The 18,165-nt window shown below is 39.6% G+C and overlaps 1 protein-coding gene across 2 annotated transcripts in view; it reads right to left on the bottom strand.

Annotated features, from left to right (window-relative positions):
- The window catches only part of TTC27 (tetratricopeptide repeat domain 27), a 185,983-nt gene that overhangs the window by 103,349 nt on the left and 64,469 nt on the right, over positions 1-18,165 (bottom strand). For both annotated transcript variants that reach the window (XM_030311343.2, XM_030311344.1), the window contains exon 10: positions 10,952-11,065. In XM_030311343.2, coding sequence (XP_030167203.1) covers positions 10,952-11,065 — 114 coding nt within the window. The remainder of the gene's footprint in view (positions 1-10,951; positions 11,066-18,165) is intronic.

Raw genomic sequence — 18,165 nt, forward strand, 5'->3', positions numbered from 1 at the left:
ATATCATTTTCTTCATGATTACCACCATGATCATAGCCCCAAACATGCAATCGTTAGAAGAACTCCAGCCTAGAATAATTTTCATGAGATAGGGTGTTTTTAATGGATTGTCCTCAAAAATTTGGAGTGTCTTCTTCCTCTGTGGATCCTATAACATTGGTTTGTTTACCTTTTGGTGTGATGCAAGAGTCTCTACGTTTGGTATGTCTGAGAAATCCCTCCCAAATCTGCCATCTTCAGGATTTGCCATCACATCAATGGAGCCGTTCATCACCGTGTAAGTTACAGATGAGACTCTCATTAACTAGCCAGGCCGACTGGGGTGAGTCACGTGACCTCATCCCACCTGCACTTCCTCAACTTGTAACATGACAAGACTAGGCTTTTCCCTTAACAGCTCCTTTGGCTTATTTTTCTTCCAGCTTTAACAGCTTATCATTTTATCATTTTATAACAGCTGAGGAAGGAAACAGATTTTTAGAGAAACTAAAACAGAATTTTTTCTAAACATTGTTTTATATATACAAGTACTTTTAAAATCATTTTCCTCTTATTCTTCAGGGATGCAGCAACTTCAGGAAACACAGTAATATCAAACTCTGAATCAGAGAATTGGCAAAAGTTCAGATTATGAGGTAAATAGCTCAACAACTGAGAGAAAATTAGACAAATTCTGCATTCATCTTGTCACATGATCTGGCTAGTTTCCAAATTTTCTGGGTTGGGACATGAAATGATTTTCTCTGACATACCACCCTGTAAAGGCAGAAATAACAATTCCCTAATCCTGTTCTTTAGGCAGAGAAGTATACAACTCTCCAGAATGCAGAAGCTGGATGGCAAGATGGAGAGATGCCACATATATGAAGCCAGGAGAGGGCAAAGCATGACAGCGTGGTGATGTGGCTTCTTCTTTAAATCTATCTTCCCCAAACACATCCTTTGTTAATCAATATCCAAAAACATAATGTGCACAATTCAAAGACTAATGCAGGTTCCAAATTAAAAAGATGTGTTCTACACTTACAGACAAATTTACCTCTATGCTTTTTTAGTTTAATTGCCGCTCCAAAAGAGAACTGAATAGGGGTGCCTGGGTGGCTCAGTTGGTTAAGCATCCGACTTCGGCTCAGGTCATGATCTCACGGTTTGTGGGTTTGAGCCCCACGTCGGGGTCTGTGGTAACAGCTCGGAGCCCGGAGCCTGCTTTGGATTGTGGGTCTCCCTCTCTCTCTGGCCCTCCCCTGCTCATGCTCTGTCTCTCAAAAATAAATAAACATTGGGGCGCCTGGGTGGCTCAGTCGGTTAAGTGTACGACTTCGGCTCAGGTCATGATCTCACGGTTCGTGGGTTTGAGCCCCGCGTCAGGCTCTGTGCTGACAGCTCAGAGCCTGGAGCCTGCTTCAGATTCTGTGTCTCCCTCTCTCTTTGCCCCTCCCCTGTTCATGCTCTGTCTCTCTCTGTCTCAAAAATAAACATTTTTTTAAAAATTAAAATAAATAAATAAATAAACAAACATAAAAAGCGGGGGAGAATGAATGATGACTTGGTCATTTTACATGCCAAAATTAATGTAATAAATGAATGCAAAGCCAATCATTTCTAAGTCAATACGTCCTTCATTAATAAATAAATGTAACCTAGTATTATTTGTATTAAGAAGGCTAAACTTGGGCAAGAAAAAAAGAACTATTTAAACTGTTTCCCAAAATAAAAAAAAGTATTATGTGTAGTCTCCTTGAACAAAAAAACTATACATGTATGTTAATAAAATATACATATTTGATCATTTTAACACTAGTTACTTCAACATTTTGCTGTTTTAGTGTAAAATGAGCTCGTAATAAATAAGATTCAGTACAATAGGGGCAATTCAGCATGAACTCTTTAAGGTGCTCCTCATGAAACCACATCTTCACCTTCCTTCTTTGCTTTATATTGGGCCCAGTTTCAGGGAGTGGGGTCTGCACATGGCCCCCAGCTGTCAGCTATCTCAGAGTCCCCCACAGCCCTGGAGACCACCCAGCCCGAGGTCTCCTCACTTCCCAGGGCAGCCTATATCCAGTGGCAGGGAAGGGAAGGTAGGGGGTGAGGGAGACGCTGGGCATGGGAAATAGCCTGGGCTGTGTCGGGCCTGCACCTCAGTGTGACTTCTTCCTCGGCCCAATCCCACTTCCTCCAAATTCTCTTCAGGTCGCAATGAACCCTGATCCCTGTCTCACTGTTTTGGAGAAAACAACCGGTGACAATACTATAAAGGGACCTGAAGTAAGATGATACTCAGTGAATGAAAACAAGTAAAATGATTACAAGGGTATGTGATGCTGCAAAGCACATACGAGGCCCTCAACAAATCCAAACTGTGCAGGAAGAAAAGTAACAGGACATGGTAACTGCATAGTATCTTGCAGAGAAGGGGAGGGCACTGAAAAGAGGTAGTGGAAAATAATTCCAAGACACATAATCTGGCCCTTAGAATGTAAGCTCCTGAAAGTGAAAGATTAGGTATCAATTATCTTGGTACAATGGTACCTTGGTATCTTGGTGCAATACAGTCCCTGGTACAAACTAAGAATTCAATAAATGTTTGCTACCCAGGAAGTTAGCAGCACTGATATTTATAGTAACTTGGTAACCCTCTTACTTGGTTTGCCAAATGATACTGGCACAGAGCAGTTCTGGAATGGGACATGGTATTTTGTTTTCATGGATTTTTTGTTTGTTTTTTGTTTTCATGGATTTTTTGAACAAAGACTTCACTTAATCCAGATAAACATCTGGTTTTTCCTGGCAACTGAAAGATTTTTAACACAGGTGAGCTATTTTTAAACGAAATACATTTTAAAAGCTCTTAAAGACTGTTTTTAAAGTGTTCACATTGTTGGGGCGCCTGGGTGGCGCAGTCGGTTAAGCGTCCGACTTCAGCCAGGTCACGATCTCGCGGTCCGGGAGTTCGAGCCCCGCGTCGGGCTCTGGGCTGATGGCTCGGAGTCTGGAGCCTGTTTCCGATTCTGTGTCTCCCTCTCTCTCTGCCCCTCCCCCGTTCGTGCTCTGTCTCTCTCTGTCCCAAAAATAAATAAACGTTGAAAAAAAAAAAATTTAAAAAAAAAAAAAAAAAAAAAATAAAGTGTTCACATTGTTTAGTTTCCCGATTTCTCTCTTTGAAAAATAATCTTATTCTAAACATTTTTTTCCTTAAGAGTTTCAATTTAAGCAGACAGATGAAAAAAGTTTTATGAATTTTACTATCTATCATTTTAATTTAAATTTCAAGTTAAATGATTTATCTTAGAACAAGTAGTATGGAAATCATCTCTTAAATCTGTATGTCTAGGGGCACCTGGGTGGCTCACCCGGTTAAGCAGCCAACTTCGGCTCAGGTCATGATCTCCCAATTCATGAGTTCAAGCCCCAAGTTGGGCTCTGTGCTGACAGCTCAGAGTCTGGATCCTGCTTCAGATTCTGTGTCTCCCTCTCTCTCTGCCCCTCTCTCCCTCACGCTCTGTGTGTGTGTGTGTCTGTCTGTCTCTCTCTCTCTCAAAAAAACAAACATTGAAAAAAAAATTTTTTAATCTGTATTTCTACCTATACTGAATCTTCTCCCAGTAAGCAGGCCTCTTTAAGTAACCCCCAATCAAGGTCTCTGCTTCTATTTTCACCAACAAATGCTGCAGTACTCTTAAGACTCTGTTCAAAACTGTGACCTTTGGGGAGCCAGGGTGGCTCAGTTGGGCAAACGTTGACTTTGGCACAGGTCATGATCTCACAGCTTGTAAGTATGAGCATTCAAGCCCTGCGTCGGGCTCTGTGCTGATCGCTCAGAGCTGGAGCCTGCTTCGGATTCTGTGTCTCCCTCTCTCTCTGCCCCTCCCTTGCTCATGCTCTCTTTCTCTCTCTCTCAAAAATAAAGTAAAATACAAAAAAATAAATAAAACGGTATTAAAAAAAAAGAAAGAAACTGTGACTTTTGTCATGTTACCCATAGTTTCTCCCACTCAGAGGAGAAGATACACATTCTTTTGCCTTCTGGAAGACTTGACACTAGCACTGGAACAATGAGCCTTTCCAACATTATCTCCTGCTGCTCTCCAGCATGACCCAGACTGAAGCACCCTGTCCTCTACACACACGAAATGCATTCTCCCTAAGTCATCTCGCCCTCCTCCTCACCCCAGCCTTGTAGACTCTGGCAAGTAATGCTTATGATTATTTAAACCTGAACATACTTTATACAGTATTTAGATCTCACTATATTCTTCCTTCCTGTGTTCTCAGTTAAAAATCTAACTCAAGCCTCACTAAAATAACAAACATCTGGACGTAGGACATGCACTGACCCCACCTTCTTCATTTAGATGCTGGACAGGAGCTGGATATACAACTGGAAACCAAACAAGTGGCAGTGTTAACCTGGTACTTGCAAGCATACACATTCTTTTTTTCTTTTTTTAAGATTTTATTTTTAAGGAATCTCTACACCCAACCCCAAGATCAAGAGTCGAATGCTCTACTGAATGAGCCAGCCAGGTGCCCCCAGGCATACACATTCTTAAACCAAGATAACTTCTAAATGGAATATAAGTGTGTCTGATTTTCTTTTAAGATAAACTTTTTCTTTTGGAATAATTTCAGATTTACAAAAAATCTGAAAAGATACTAGAGACAGTTCCTGTACACTCTTCCCCCATTTTCTCCTGATGTTAACAAATTACCTAAATATATTTTTCAAAACTAAGAAATTAACATTAGTCCATTATTATTCACTCAACTACAGACTTTACTCGTATTTCACCATTTTCCCGTTAATGTTCATTAATGTCCTTTTTTCTGTTCCAATATCCAATGTGGGATACCATACAGAATTGCCTTAGTGTCTCTGATCTGTGATGGTTTCTCAGTCCATGTTGTCCATGACCTCGACACTTTTGAGAGTACTAGCCAGGTACTTCATAGGATGCCTCTCAGTTGGGATTTTCCTGAACCTGTCTTGTAATTAAACTGACGTTACCGGTTTGGAGGAAGAATCCCACAGAGAGGAAGTGCTCTTCTCACCATATCCTATGACCAGAGTGTATGTGACGTCAAAAGACTTCTCTCTGGTGATGCTAACCGTGACCACCTGATTAAGGTGGGGCATTGCCAGGTTTCTCTGCTGTAAAGCCATTAGTGTTCTGTTTCCCACTCTAGTTTTGAAAGTGACTAAGTCCAGCTCACACTCTAGGAGAGACAGAGATTAAACTCCACCTCCTAACAGGGCAGGGGGGGGTTGTATCTACATAAATTATTTCAAATTATTCTATAAGGAAGATTTGTCCTTTCTTCCATTTATTCAATCAATCCTTCACTTATAGCAGTATAGACTCATGTATTTATTTTAACACTTTGATTGTAATCAAATACTTTGTTATTTTGTTGCTCAACCGGTTCTAGCTTTGGCTATTGGGTTCTCTTTCAGACCAGCTCCTGTGTCCTTCTGACTTGCCCTGAACCCTCTTTTTTTTTTTTTTTTTTAATTTTATATATGAAATTTATTGTCAAATTGGTTTCCATACAACACCCAGTGCTCATCCCAAAAGGTGCCCTCTTCAATACCCATCACCCACCCTCCCCTCCCTCCCACCCCCCATCAACCCTCAGTTTGTTCTCAGTTTTTAACAGTCTCTTATGCTTTGGCTCTCTCCCACTCTAACCTCTTTTTTTTTTTTTTTTCCTCCTTCCCCTCCCCCATGGGTTCCTGTTAAGTTTCTCAGGATCCACATAAGAGTGAAACCATATGGTATCTGTCTTTCTCTGTATGGCTTATTTCACTTAGCATCACACTCTCCAGTTCCATCCACGTTGCTACAAAAGGCCATATTTCATTTTTTCTCATTGCCACGTAGTATTCCATTGTGTATATAAACCACAATTTCTTTATCCATTCATCAGTTGATGGACATTTAGGCTCTTTCCATAATTTAGCTATTGTTGAGAGTGCTGCTATGAACATTGGGGTACAAGTGCCCCTATGCATCAGTACTCCTGTATCCCTTGGATAAATTCCTAGCAGTGCTATTGCTGGGTCATAGGGTAGGTCTATTTTTAATTTTCTGAGGAACCTCCACACTGCTTTCCAGAGCGGCTGCACCAATTTGCATTCCCACCAACAGTGCAAGAGTGAACCCTCTTTTTTTTAACACTACCTTACTGTCGGGGCACTGCGGTGGCTCAGTTGATTAAGTGTCCGACTCTTGTTTTGGCTCAGGTCATGATCTTACAGGTAGTGAGTTTGAGCCCCACATTAGGCTCTGCGCTGATAGTGTGGAATCTGCTTGGGATTTTCTGTCTCTCCCTCTCTCAAAAATAAATAAACTTAAAAAAAAACACTACCTTACTTTCTTGCACTACACAAGATATTCTTGTATTTTCCCTACCTCAGCAGCCCCAATCCTACAATCAGCTATCTACTCAAGGAGCAATGGTCCCTGTTATTGAAGAAGGGTGTTTACAAACCAAGATGTGGACACAACTTGTGCTCATTTGCTGCTGAGGTGCCAGTGCCCTGGACTCTCAGTAGACAGAGCTAAAAAAGATATAGAACCTACAGAATAATCTTTCTACCTCCAGGAACATCAATAAAGTCCTCTCAGCTTAGGCACTACAGGCTAAACTACTGTAAAAAGCAATTTTTAAAATATACTTACTTACGCAAGACATAGTTTTCTTCCTCATTTGTAAGTCCAATAATTAGTAATCCAGAACTGGTAAAATAGCTCTGCTAATCTCAACACGTGGCATCTCTGATTTAAAGTACCAGCCCCAGTTCTCTGACCTCCTCGCCAAGAGGAAAGGACAAAATGCCAGGGGAATACACAAATTCCCCTGTCTTTTCTCAACATGATCAAGAAGTGGTACCTATCACTTCCACCCACACACATTGTATTATTCAGAAATGAGTCACATGGTCCCTCCTACCTGCAAAAGAGGATGGGAAGTCATGTGTCTGGATAAAATTCAGGTTCTATTACTAAAAAAAGAGAAGAATGGATAATTGGGTACAACTAGCATTCTTAAACACAGAGGATCCACTTCTGCTTTTACTACAGCAACAAATAAGATGCTCTGTACTTAAGCTTATCTTATTCACATGAGCTGAAATTCTATCAAAATAAAAAAGAGTAAATAAAAAGTAACGACAGCGTAAGATTACACCCGGTTGACTAAAATAGAAATCCGTGAGTCTACACTCTAATAAATAAGTCAGTGGAGGAATAAATACAAAGAAGAGAAAGCTCTTGCCTATTCTGGAATACCAACTAAGATATTATTTACTAATTATGGAATTAGAAAATTACCACTTGACAATCATCATGATAACTTCCTTTCTCAGGCAACATCAACAAATGCTAAAACAAGTGGGTGAAAATTGGATGACAAACATGATGATCTCAAAGTAACTCCCCCCAAATGCTTATTACTTACAAGGTAAAGAGTAACTTTACACTGGGGAGAAATTCCACAAACATGACCTTACTCAAATGATCAAAGAGCATCACAAGTGACAACTCACATCATGTGGCACCTGAGAGGGATACAGTGAGAAGTACAACAATATTTCCATATTATTACTGTCATAACTGTGTAACCTGAATCAAATCACAAGGAAATGTTGGAGAAACCCAAATTGGGGGAGAATCTCCAAAATAACTCGCTGGTGACCTTCAAAAATATCAAATCCATAAAGGTCAGGAAAGGAATGAAGAACTGTTCCAAAAAAAGTAAACTGAAAGGACGAGGCAGCTCAATGCTGTGCTTGGATCCTTTTGTTACAAAGGACATTGTTAGGACTACTGATAAAACTTGACCAGGGTCTCAGACTTCAAGCTATACTACAAAGCTGTAGTATCATCAAGATAGTATGGTACTGGCACAAGAGCAGACACTTGGATCAGTGGAACAGAATAGAGAACCCAGAAATGGACCCACAAACGTATGGCCAACTAATCTTTGACAAAGCAGGAAAGAATATCCAATGGAATCAAGACAGTCTCTTCAGCAAATGGTGCTGGGAAAACTGGACAGCGACATGCAGAAGAATGAACCTGGACCACTTTCTTACACCATACACAAAGACAAACTCAAAATGGATGAAAGACCTCAAAGTAAGACAGGCAGCCATCAAAATCCTCGAGGAGAAAGCAGGCAAAAACCTCTTTGATCTTGGCCGCAGCAACTTCTTACTCAACACGTCTCCAGAGGCAAGGGAAACAAAAGCAAAAATGAACTACTGGGACTTCACCAAAATAAAAAGCTTCTGCACAGCAAAGGAAACAATCAGCAAAACTAAAAGGCAACGGACAGAATGGGAGAAGATATTTGCAAGTGACATATCAGATAAAGGGTTAGTGTCCAAAATCTATAAAGAACTTATCAAACTCAACACCCAAAACACAAATAATCCAGTGAAGAAATGGGCAAAAGACATGAATAGACACTTCTCCAAAGAAGACATCCAGATGGCCAACTGACACATGAAAAAACGCTCCACACATCACTCATCATCAGGGAAATACAAATCAAAACCACAACGAGATACCACCTCACACCTGTCAGAATGGCTAACATTAACAACTCAGGCAACAACAGATGTTGGTGAGGATGCGGAGAAAGAGGATCTCTTTTGCATTGCTGGTGGCAATGCAAGCTGGTGCAGTCACTCTGGAAAACGGTATGGAAGTTCCTCAGAAAACTAAAAATAGAACTACCCTACGACCCAGCAACTGCACTACTAGGCATTTATCCAAGGGATACAGGTGTGCTGTTTCAAAGGGACACATGCACCCCCATGTTTATAGCAGCACTATCGACAATAGCCAAACTATGGAAAGAGCCCAAATGTCCATTGATGGATGAATGGATAAAGAAGATGTGGTATATATGTACAATGGAGTATGACTTGGTAATCAAAAAGAAGGAACTCGTGCCATTTGCAACTACGTGGATGGAACTGGAGGCTATTATGCTAAGTGAAATTAGTCAGAGGAAGACAAAAATCATATGACTTCACTCATATGAGAACTTTAAGAGACAAAACAGATGAACATAAGGGAAGGGAAACAAAAATAATATAAAAACAGGGAGGGGGACAAAACAGAAGAGACTCATAAATATGGAGAACAAACAGAGGGTTACTGGAGGGGTGGTGGGAGGGGGGTGGGCTAAATGGGTAAGGGGCATTAAGAAATCTACTCCTGAAATCATTGTTGCACTATATGCTAACTAATTCGGATGTAAATTTTAAAAAATAAAAAATAAAATTTAAAAGAAAAATTTGACCAGGGTCTCATCATGTAGGAGTTCCTCATATCGTTCTTACAATTATTAAAAAAAAAAAAGGTATTTGTACTTTTTAAATGTTTATTTATTTTTGACAGAGAGAAAGAAGAAGGAAGGGGCAAAGAGAGAAGGGGACAGAGGATTCAAGGCAGGCTCTGTGCTGACAGTGGAGAGCCTGATGCGGGGCTCGAACTCGCAAATGGGGAGATTATGACCTGAGATGAAGCCAGATGCTTAACCAAAACTGAGCTACCTAAACACCCCCAAAAATAAATTTTTTAAAATATCAGTTTCATTGGCTTCATGAAATCCTACATCTTTTGTAACATTTTTAATTTTTCTTGGCAATCAATTTGCATCATGGTTATTAGTTTATTAGAATGAAAAGAGATGCTATTTAGTCACTGGATGAAAATAAACATTAGTATTAAATGGAGATGATGCCTGAATGCAGATTAATTTTGATTATTTTTGCATTAGGATGAATTTTATCTCCTTACACATTCTGTACCTGTGGAACCACATCTTATTAACTCTTATATTGCCTCTTTAAATATTCATCATAAACCTTTGCTGCAAGTCGTATTATTACCCTCTTTTGCAGATGATGAAAATGAAGTTTAGAGGTGAGATGTGATATAATAAGAAGTACATATTTAGTGTTCATCCCTGGTTCCTAGCATGGAGTTTCTAAAACTCTCATAACTTCCTCCAGAACTCTCATAACTCTCATGCTTCCTTAAAAGAGCATCTGTTGTTATTCCTAATCCCCTCGCACCATTCCTCAGGCCAAGACACCAAGGTGACTCCTGAAGGATGGGAGCTAGCTGACACAGGAACCAACCAGGCAGTTTTGGGGCTGGAACTCTGAGCCACACTCCCACCCTCAGGGGAGGGGAGCAGGGCTGGGGAATGAGTTATTCACCAATGGCCAATGACTTAATCAATCATGCCTACATTAACAGAAGCTCCATAAAAACCCTAAAACAAATAGATTTAGCGAGTTTCCAGGTTGGTGCACCTACCACATGCAGGATGCTTCCAGACCTCACCCTAAGTGCCTCTGCATCTGGCTGTTCATCTGTACCCTTTATAATATCCTTTATAATAAACCACTAATAGTAAGTAAAGCTTCCCTGAGTTCTGTGAGCCATTCTAGCAAATTATCAGACCCCAGGAGGGAGTCAGAACCCACGATTTATAGCCAGTCAGTCAGAAGTACCAGACTTGAGATTGGCATCTACAGGAGAGGACAGTGGTGTAGGTCTGAGCCCTTAACCTAGGGCGTATGAACTAATTCCAGGAAGTGTCAGAATTGAATTAAAGTGTAGGACACCCGGTTGATACTCACAGGGAAGTGGAGAAATGCCTGGTGTGGAAGACCCACACATCCGGTGGGAGAAGTGTTGTAAGCAGAGGAACAGTTTTCCCTAGGTTAAATAATGTGGTCATAGAGCTACTAAGTGACACAGCTGGGCTTTGGAGCCAAATGAACTCTAGAACCTATACCCTAAATAATACCAAAATGAACAAAATGAAAGCTATCTCATTCTCTTATATATATAACACAGATGTATGCTTTTTAATAGCAATAGAGAGTTGGGAGAATAACAAGATTTGTCACATGAATTCTCACCTGCGTCTGCCTCATTGCCCGTTCCACTCGGCGTGTGCTTCCTCTCTCAAGTTTCGTCCGGAGGATCAAGGCTGATGTCTGAATGGCCCAAAACTTTGGTTGTGAAAGCAAAAACTGTCAGAAGAGGAAAAAAAAACAACAACACAAAAAGAAGGGATAAGCTCAGTGATCGCTCTCTGATTAAATCAGTACAAAACTCATTCGTCCAAAAATATCAGAATACAACTGGAGATTTGAAAATCTTCTCTGTAAAAAACAGTAATAAAACATGTGCTGTCAAGTATTTTTGTGAAGAGTGTGTTCATTTGAGCAGTCATTACTTAACCTAGTGGATCCAATCTATTGAATAAATCCCTTAAGGAACAAATCAAAATCTTTCCAGATAAAACAGTGGGCAGAGTATATCACAACAGGAATTAATAAGTCTTTTATTTCATGAGTTATTTAAAAAATGTGAGAAAATAAACCACCTAAAAATATCTTTCTCAAATATGAAATAAATTTTTAAGAATCACCCAAACTCAAGCATAAAAACAAACCATTAGAAATCTCATAACTTTTCACTTAAAAAATATCCTAATTCACACATGCAAATGCAAATCAAACTTTAAGTTCACAGAATGCCTAAGAATTAAGTTGTTCACTTAAAGGCAAAAGATCTTTCTTTCTACACATATTACAGAAAACAATACTAAAATGTATGAGAATGCTTTCTGGCCTTGGTTAGGGTAGTGAGTCTTCGATTTAGTTAAAATGCTTTCCTAGAGGGCACATCTTAACAAAGACTGGCCTAAAACAAAACCTCAAATATACAAGTACTGGGTCCTAACCCCAGAAAGCTGTGACTGCCAAGCATTCAGAGAATGGAGTAGAAACCACTGAATATGACAACAGATGTACTGGGAAAAAATAAAAGTTCTAGGTGAGTGAAATGGGCAAAATGTATGACAGTGAGAATGCATTAGGCGCTACTTGATGTAACGAACACAATTTTCACTCTGCTCCTGATCTAGAATCCAATACTGTCTCCCCATGATCATTCACAACTGTAACTTTCAGTCAAGATTGCTGCAAAACAAGGGAAAATGCTTATTTGTCTGCCAGCTGACCATATCCTTGATCATTTGCTTGTTTCCAAAAGTCAGTGTAGAAAACACCCTAGTTAATTAAGAATCCAATTAATCATTCAAAACCAAGCTGCAGGTTAGAAGCACCTGAGAAGCTTTTGCCTTGTTTTGTTTTTTAAGTAAATCAGATCTCTGAGAGCAGGATCTGGCAAAAGAATTTTTTAAAACACTCCCCAGGTCATTCTAAACTGTAGTCAAGTTTAGGAACCACTAAGATACACAACTATTTATCTTTGGTCAAATTCATTTATAACTCCAAATTCTCATTAGAAGTTAGCAGGAAGACCTTCCATGAGCACCGCATGAGCTAACTGCCGGGCCCTTTAGGCATTTGAATTTTCAACTCCAAATCAAGACCAACTCCCTTACAATAAAAAGGAAAAGAAAGCACCAAAGGGTTCGACCGCTTGCTCTAAGCCACACATTTATTAGTAGCAAAAGCAGATTCTAATATCTGGCCTCTTGGTCTCCGGAACAACATCTTTATCTTGTTTTTTCAACATGTTCTCCAGACACGATTACCTCCTGGAAATGATGACACTACCCAGGAAAGAGTGGTAGAGCAACATGAGTGGAGGACACAGTAAGGAAGGCTGGGACACTGCTTTGCTAAGGGGGAGTGGGACGAGGAGTGAACAAAACCTCCACGAATAAGGGCGGAGGAGAATCAACAGAATGGGATCTCACCAAAGTGTGTTCGTTCATGGATTCACATGAGCACCCACTCTGTGCAAGGCCGTGTGCACAGGCCCCACAGACAAACTAGCAAGCAAGACAGACAAAGTGGCTGCCCTCACAGAATCTACTTTCTAATGCAACATCTATTAGGTAATCTTATCCTTCTATAACTAACTGTGCAAATTATTTTATCCCCTTGAAATACGCTTTACCAGATTAATCTATACCCTTATCTCAGCCTTCAGTAACTAAAATCTGCAAGAAGAATGGCTTCATCAACATAAATAGGTGTATGTGGCACTATAAAGAGATACATGATGAAGTATAAAAGACATAAAAAAACACTTAAAATGTGTAACATTACTTGATCTCAAGAATTTTCAAAGGAATGAACTCTTCATCAAGTGAATCTGCAAAGTGATTCTACAACCCACAATGGGTCGCATCACTGCATTTTTTTCTCTTCACCTTATTAAAGGGACTGTCTCTGTAACCCTGTGACAGGACGGAAGAGTGCTGAGGGAAGGGCTCTGGAGAATAGCACGAACATTCTCCAAGCCAGCCAGAGCTTGCTCAGAATCCCAGCTTCACCATGTGAGGTGACCAGATGGGTGACCTTGGGAAGTTACTTGACCTCCTCTCTAAAACAGCAGTGGCAACTCCCATGTCTTACGGGTTGTGAGGATTAAATATGAATAGGTAAAGCTTAGCAAGCCTCTGAGTATCCACAGAAGTGGCCCCCTCCAGGATTTCTCCTCCTGTGATACCTTCTCTCACCCCTAACAGAAAGTCACCATCCAGAGTGAACACAGGTTGATGACACTAACCTCTGATAGGGTTCGGGACATGGTTTCGCCAAAACATGGCACCTGGGCATATTGAATATTTTAAGCCCAAGGAGTCTGAGAAACAGCAGAAGCAGGAAGATCACTCCGACCTTCCCCCTGCCCCTCTGCCCTGAAACAGGTCATAAAACCCACAAGGTGAGAGATATCCTACCTACACCCAGAAGAAAGGAGCATCCTTTACACTCACACTCTTCGACCTTGCACACTCCTCCATGATGCCCATTCTTCATCAGACCGAGCATAAAATACTCAGATTGAACTTTTTCAGGTCTTCTTTTCCTTATGAAGCCCCCCATGTCACAAAAAAACCTATACTACATAAATCTGTGTGCTTTTCTCCCGTTAATCCGTCAGGTTAATTTGCAGACCCAGCCCTAAAAAGGTGGAAGGAAACCTGTCCTCCCCTACAGCTCCCAACCGCACTGACCACTTTGTCAATGGTGTGTCAGGACACAGATCAGCTCAGGCCACGGGCTTGTCAGAGTTAAAGCCCGGCTTTAAGGTTTGCACACCAAGTAGGGGAGATATTTTCCTGAGAGAAACAAAATCAGACTGTTTTCTGTGCTGGCATGAGAACAAGAGTTTGCCTGAGACTTTTATGCGAAGGTCAAGCAAAACATTCTCACTAAACACTGAGAATAAAATGCAATCTGACAAACGGACATTTGAAAAGCTTTAAAGAGGGAACTGGCTGGATAATGGTATCACTGAAGAATGCATATATCGTATATCTGTTTGGCCGGGAGATATAAAGACTTGGTTGGGAAAAGTCTTTCTAAAAGGAGGTAACTGCAGATAGGCTGTGTTTAATATATTTTATAGAACACTACTGCCCACAAGGTAAGTCGGTCGTAATTAGGTAAAGAAAAAGAAAATTAAATGGGGGATATACGCTATAATGCTCTGCCGACTTTGGAAGAAAATGTTATTTTTAAGACATTTCTGATCTAATAGTATAGCAAGCAAACCCAGTGGAGAGAGCACCCACCTAACCATCCAAGCAGCAGGCTGGCCGGTGAGGACTCAAGCTAGTCTGTGCAGATGGACAGGCAGGGCTGACCCAGGATCTCCACCACATCCCGGACAGGAATTAATCTTAATTCCACCCAATTTAGGACCTGAGAATGACCACTGCCTCGTATTGGATCTGTCTCACCCTTTGGGGGTCAGCTCAAACGTCACCTCCTGGGAAAGCCTTTCTCAACCATCTTCCTGCATATCTCTGTCTGCATCCCATGATTCTCTGCCGCTGCATCCACGTTGGCTCCTTCAGGGCAGAGGCCCCAGCTATTCCGTCCACTAGTGCCTTACCTACAGCCTGGCACACTGCAAGTACTCAAAGAAAGAGATAAAGGGGAAGAAAGAGGAAATTTTTTTCTCTGTCATCATTTACACAGAGGCAAAACATTATGTACAAAGGTGCTTCTTCTGAAACAGAAATGTAAATGAACAGTGACTGGAGCTTATGAAAATCACCTGTTACATTTCTTTTTCTGAACAGAATTGGGAAAATACTCTCCCCCAATGACACAACATAGTAAATAATAATTGGGTACCATGAAATAATATTTTTATCACTATAATCCAGGTATACTGTGGCTTATATAGGTTTTGTGAAGCAGCTCAGAAACCTGAACTTTACTTTAAAGTGTTTTTTTCTTTATAACGATATGCTCCAAATGCCAAATAAAAAAAGCTTACATGGGCGCCTGGGTGGCTCAGTCAGCTAAGCATCCGACTTCGGCTCAGGTCATGATCTCGCAGTTTTGTATGTTCGAGCCCCACGTCAGGCTCTGTGTTGACAGCTCTGAGCCTGGAGCCTGCTTCCAATTCTGTGTCTCCCTCTCTCTCTGCCCCTCCCCTGCTCACGCATGCTCTCGCGCTCTCTCTCTTTCAAAAAATAAACATTTAAAAAAATTGTTTTAATAGAAAGAAAATAAGTCATTGCTAAATTGTGGTATGCAACATATTTTTAAAGAAGAGGCATGGCAAAGTGGAAAAATGTACTGAAAAAAGGAACTGGATCCTAGACCAGACTCTCCAACAATTAGCTGCATAACTCTTGGGAAAGGTACTATTTTTAGAACTCATTTTCCTCATGTATACAATGATGGGATTTGATTTAATGGTCTCTAAGGTTACTTTTAGCTATGAAGTTTTAATAAAATTCCATTTCTTTTATAGCAAATAAGGTGCCAAATAATTCATTACGATACTTTGTAAATATCTAGAAATTAAGCTGTTTCCTAAACTAGCTTGGGTTGCTCTACCTTCCCAGACATTCTCTAAATGCCCTTAAATAAATGGATTAACTTCTTGACCTAAGATGTATCTTAGCTATAAAGAGGGGGGGGGGGGAAAGGACTAAAAGATGATCAAAGCTTATTTCACCTCCAAAATTCTGTCATAAGGAAGGGAAAACAATGACATGAATTCCCAAGTTCATCTTTGTCGAATTATGGTTAAGTTTTTAAATTAACATTAATTTGGTTGTAATTATTATAGACTTCATATTCACTACTCCACAAATAGGTTATTAAAAGCTAATGAAAGTTCTTTACTATCCAACTTAAAAGTACTTGAGAACAGCTAAACTTCTCAGATGCCAAAAATTAGTAAAATAAAGGAAGATGTTGACAAATACCAAATAGTGACTCATCAGATCATAAACAGTGGGGTGTCTTATATAAAAGAGGTTTTAAATAAGGACAGTTTCAGCATTGATAGGAAGCAATGAGTGACTGAATATACAGTACCTAAATATAGGCTGATAAAATTTTTTACTAGCCTAGGATTCTAGCTACCAATCATTTATGTGAGCAAAACCAAAATACATTAGAGATTAACAGATTATGAAGTTTTAATGACTGTTCCATGTTCATGGCAGACACTTCACTATATCTTTGTATGGATAAGAAAATCTGGGCATTAAAAAAAAATCCTCAAAACACTAAATATAGGATTCCACATGATCCAGAAATTTTATTTCTGGATATATGCCCAAAAGAATTGAAAGGAGGGACTTGAATAGATATTTGCATACCAATGTTCAAGGCAGTGTTATTCGCAATAGCTAAAAGGGAGAAATAACTCACATATTCACTGACAGAAAAATGAATAAAACAAATTTGGGAGATACATACAAAGATTTATATATAAATTTCCTTATGTATAAAGAAATATTATTCAGCCGTAAAATGGAAGGAGGTTCTGATAGACACTACGACATGGGTGAACCCTGACGACCTTATGCTAAGTGAAATAAGCCTGACACAAAAGGACAAATATTTTATGACTGTGTGAGGTACCTAGAATAGTGAAACGCATAGAGACAGAAAAAAGAATGGCAACTGCCATTCTAGGGCGAGGAAAGTATGAGAAGCTAGTGTTTAATGGGACAGAGTTTCAGTTTGGGGTGATAAAAAAATTCTGGAGGTGGAAAGTGCTGATAACTGCAGAACAGTGTAAATGTCCCTAATATCACTGAGCAGTAGACTTAAAAATTATTAAAAGAGTAAATATTAGGTTAAGAAAAATTTATGACAATATAAAAAGGATAGATTTTACAAAATCATTACTCACAAGGTCCTTAAAAAGAACAGTCTTACATTCAAGTTCAGTGTGGCTAAAGACTTAAAAAGAAAACCTAAGATAAAAAAATAAGCTCAAACTACTATTTCACTGTTTCTTTTTCTAAAGTCACTAATGATATTTGGATGAAACATCTTATATGCGTATTCAACATCTCCCAAATTTCAGAATTTGTCTCACAAAAAAGCTGGGCTATTTTAGTGCATGAAAATATGTCTCTGTATAATTAAGTTATAGTAAACACTCTATTTTTAATCTTCTGTTTCTATTTCCTCCAAAAAATACATTTTTTGAGGATATCAAATACTATACATTGCTAATTCTTACAATCTCTATTTTGCTTCTAATATTCCACTTAGTTCTCGGAAATGTTCTGTAAATTTCTAAATATTTGTATCTAAAGTTGGCTCTAAATAAGAGAAATTACTACAAGGCTGATAACAGGAGAGTCAGCTTCTTGTTCTGAGGGAAATACAGTTACAACTCAACTGTAAAAGCCTGGACAACAGTGGTTTTTTTGTTTTGTTTTGTTTTGTTTTTAGGAATTTATTTTAATCACCCTATGCCCATCATGACAAGTGCCCTCCTTAATCCCCATCACCTATTTCACCCACCCACTCCCACCTCCCCTCTGGTAACCATCAGTTTGTTCTCTAAAGTTAAGACTGTTTCTTGGTATGCCTCTCTCTCTTTTTTCCCCTTTGCTCATTTGTTTCTTAAATTCCATATATGAGCGAAATCATACGGTATTTGTCTTTCTCTGACTGACATACTTCAGTTAGCATTATATTCTCTAGCTCCATCCATGTCATGGCAAATGACAAGATTTCATTCTTTTTTATGGCCGAATAATGTCCATCTATATCTATATATATCACTTCTTTATCTGTTCATCTATTGATGGACGCGGGATGCTTCCATGGTGTAACTACTGTAAATAATGCTGCTATAAACATAGGGTTTATGTATC

This window comes from Lynx canadensis, chromosome A3 (assembly GCF_007474595.2).
Source record: "Lynx canadensis isolate LIC74 chromosome A3, mLynCan4.pri.v2, whole genome shotgun sequence".
Classification (NCBI taxonomy): domain Eukaryota; kingdom Metazoa; phylum Chordata; class Mammalia; order Carnivora; family Felidae; genus Lynx; species Lynx canadensis.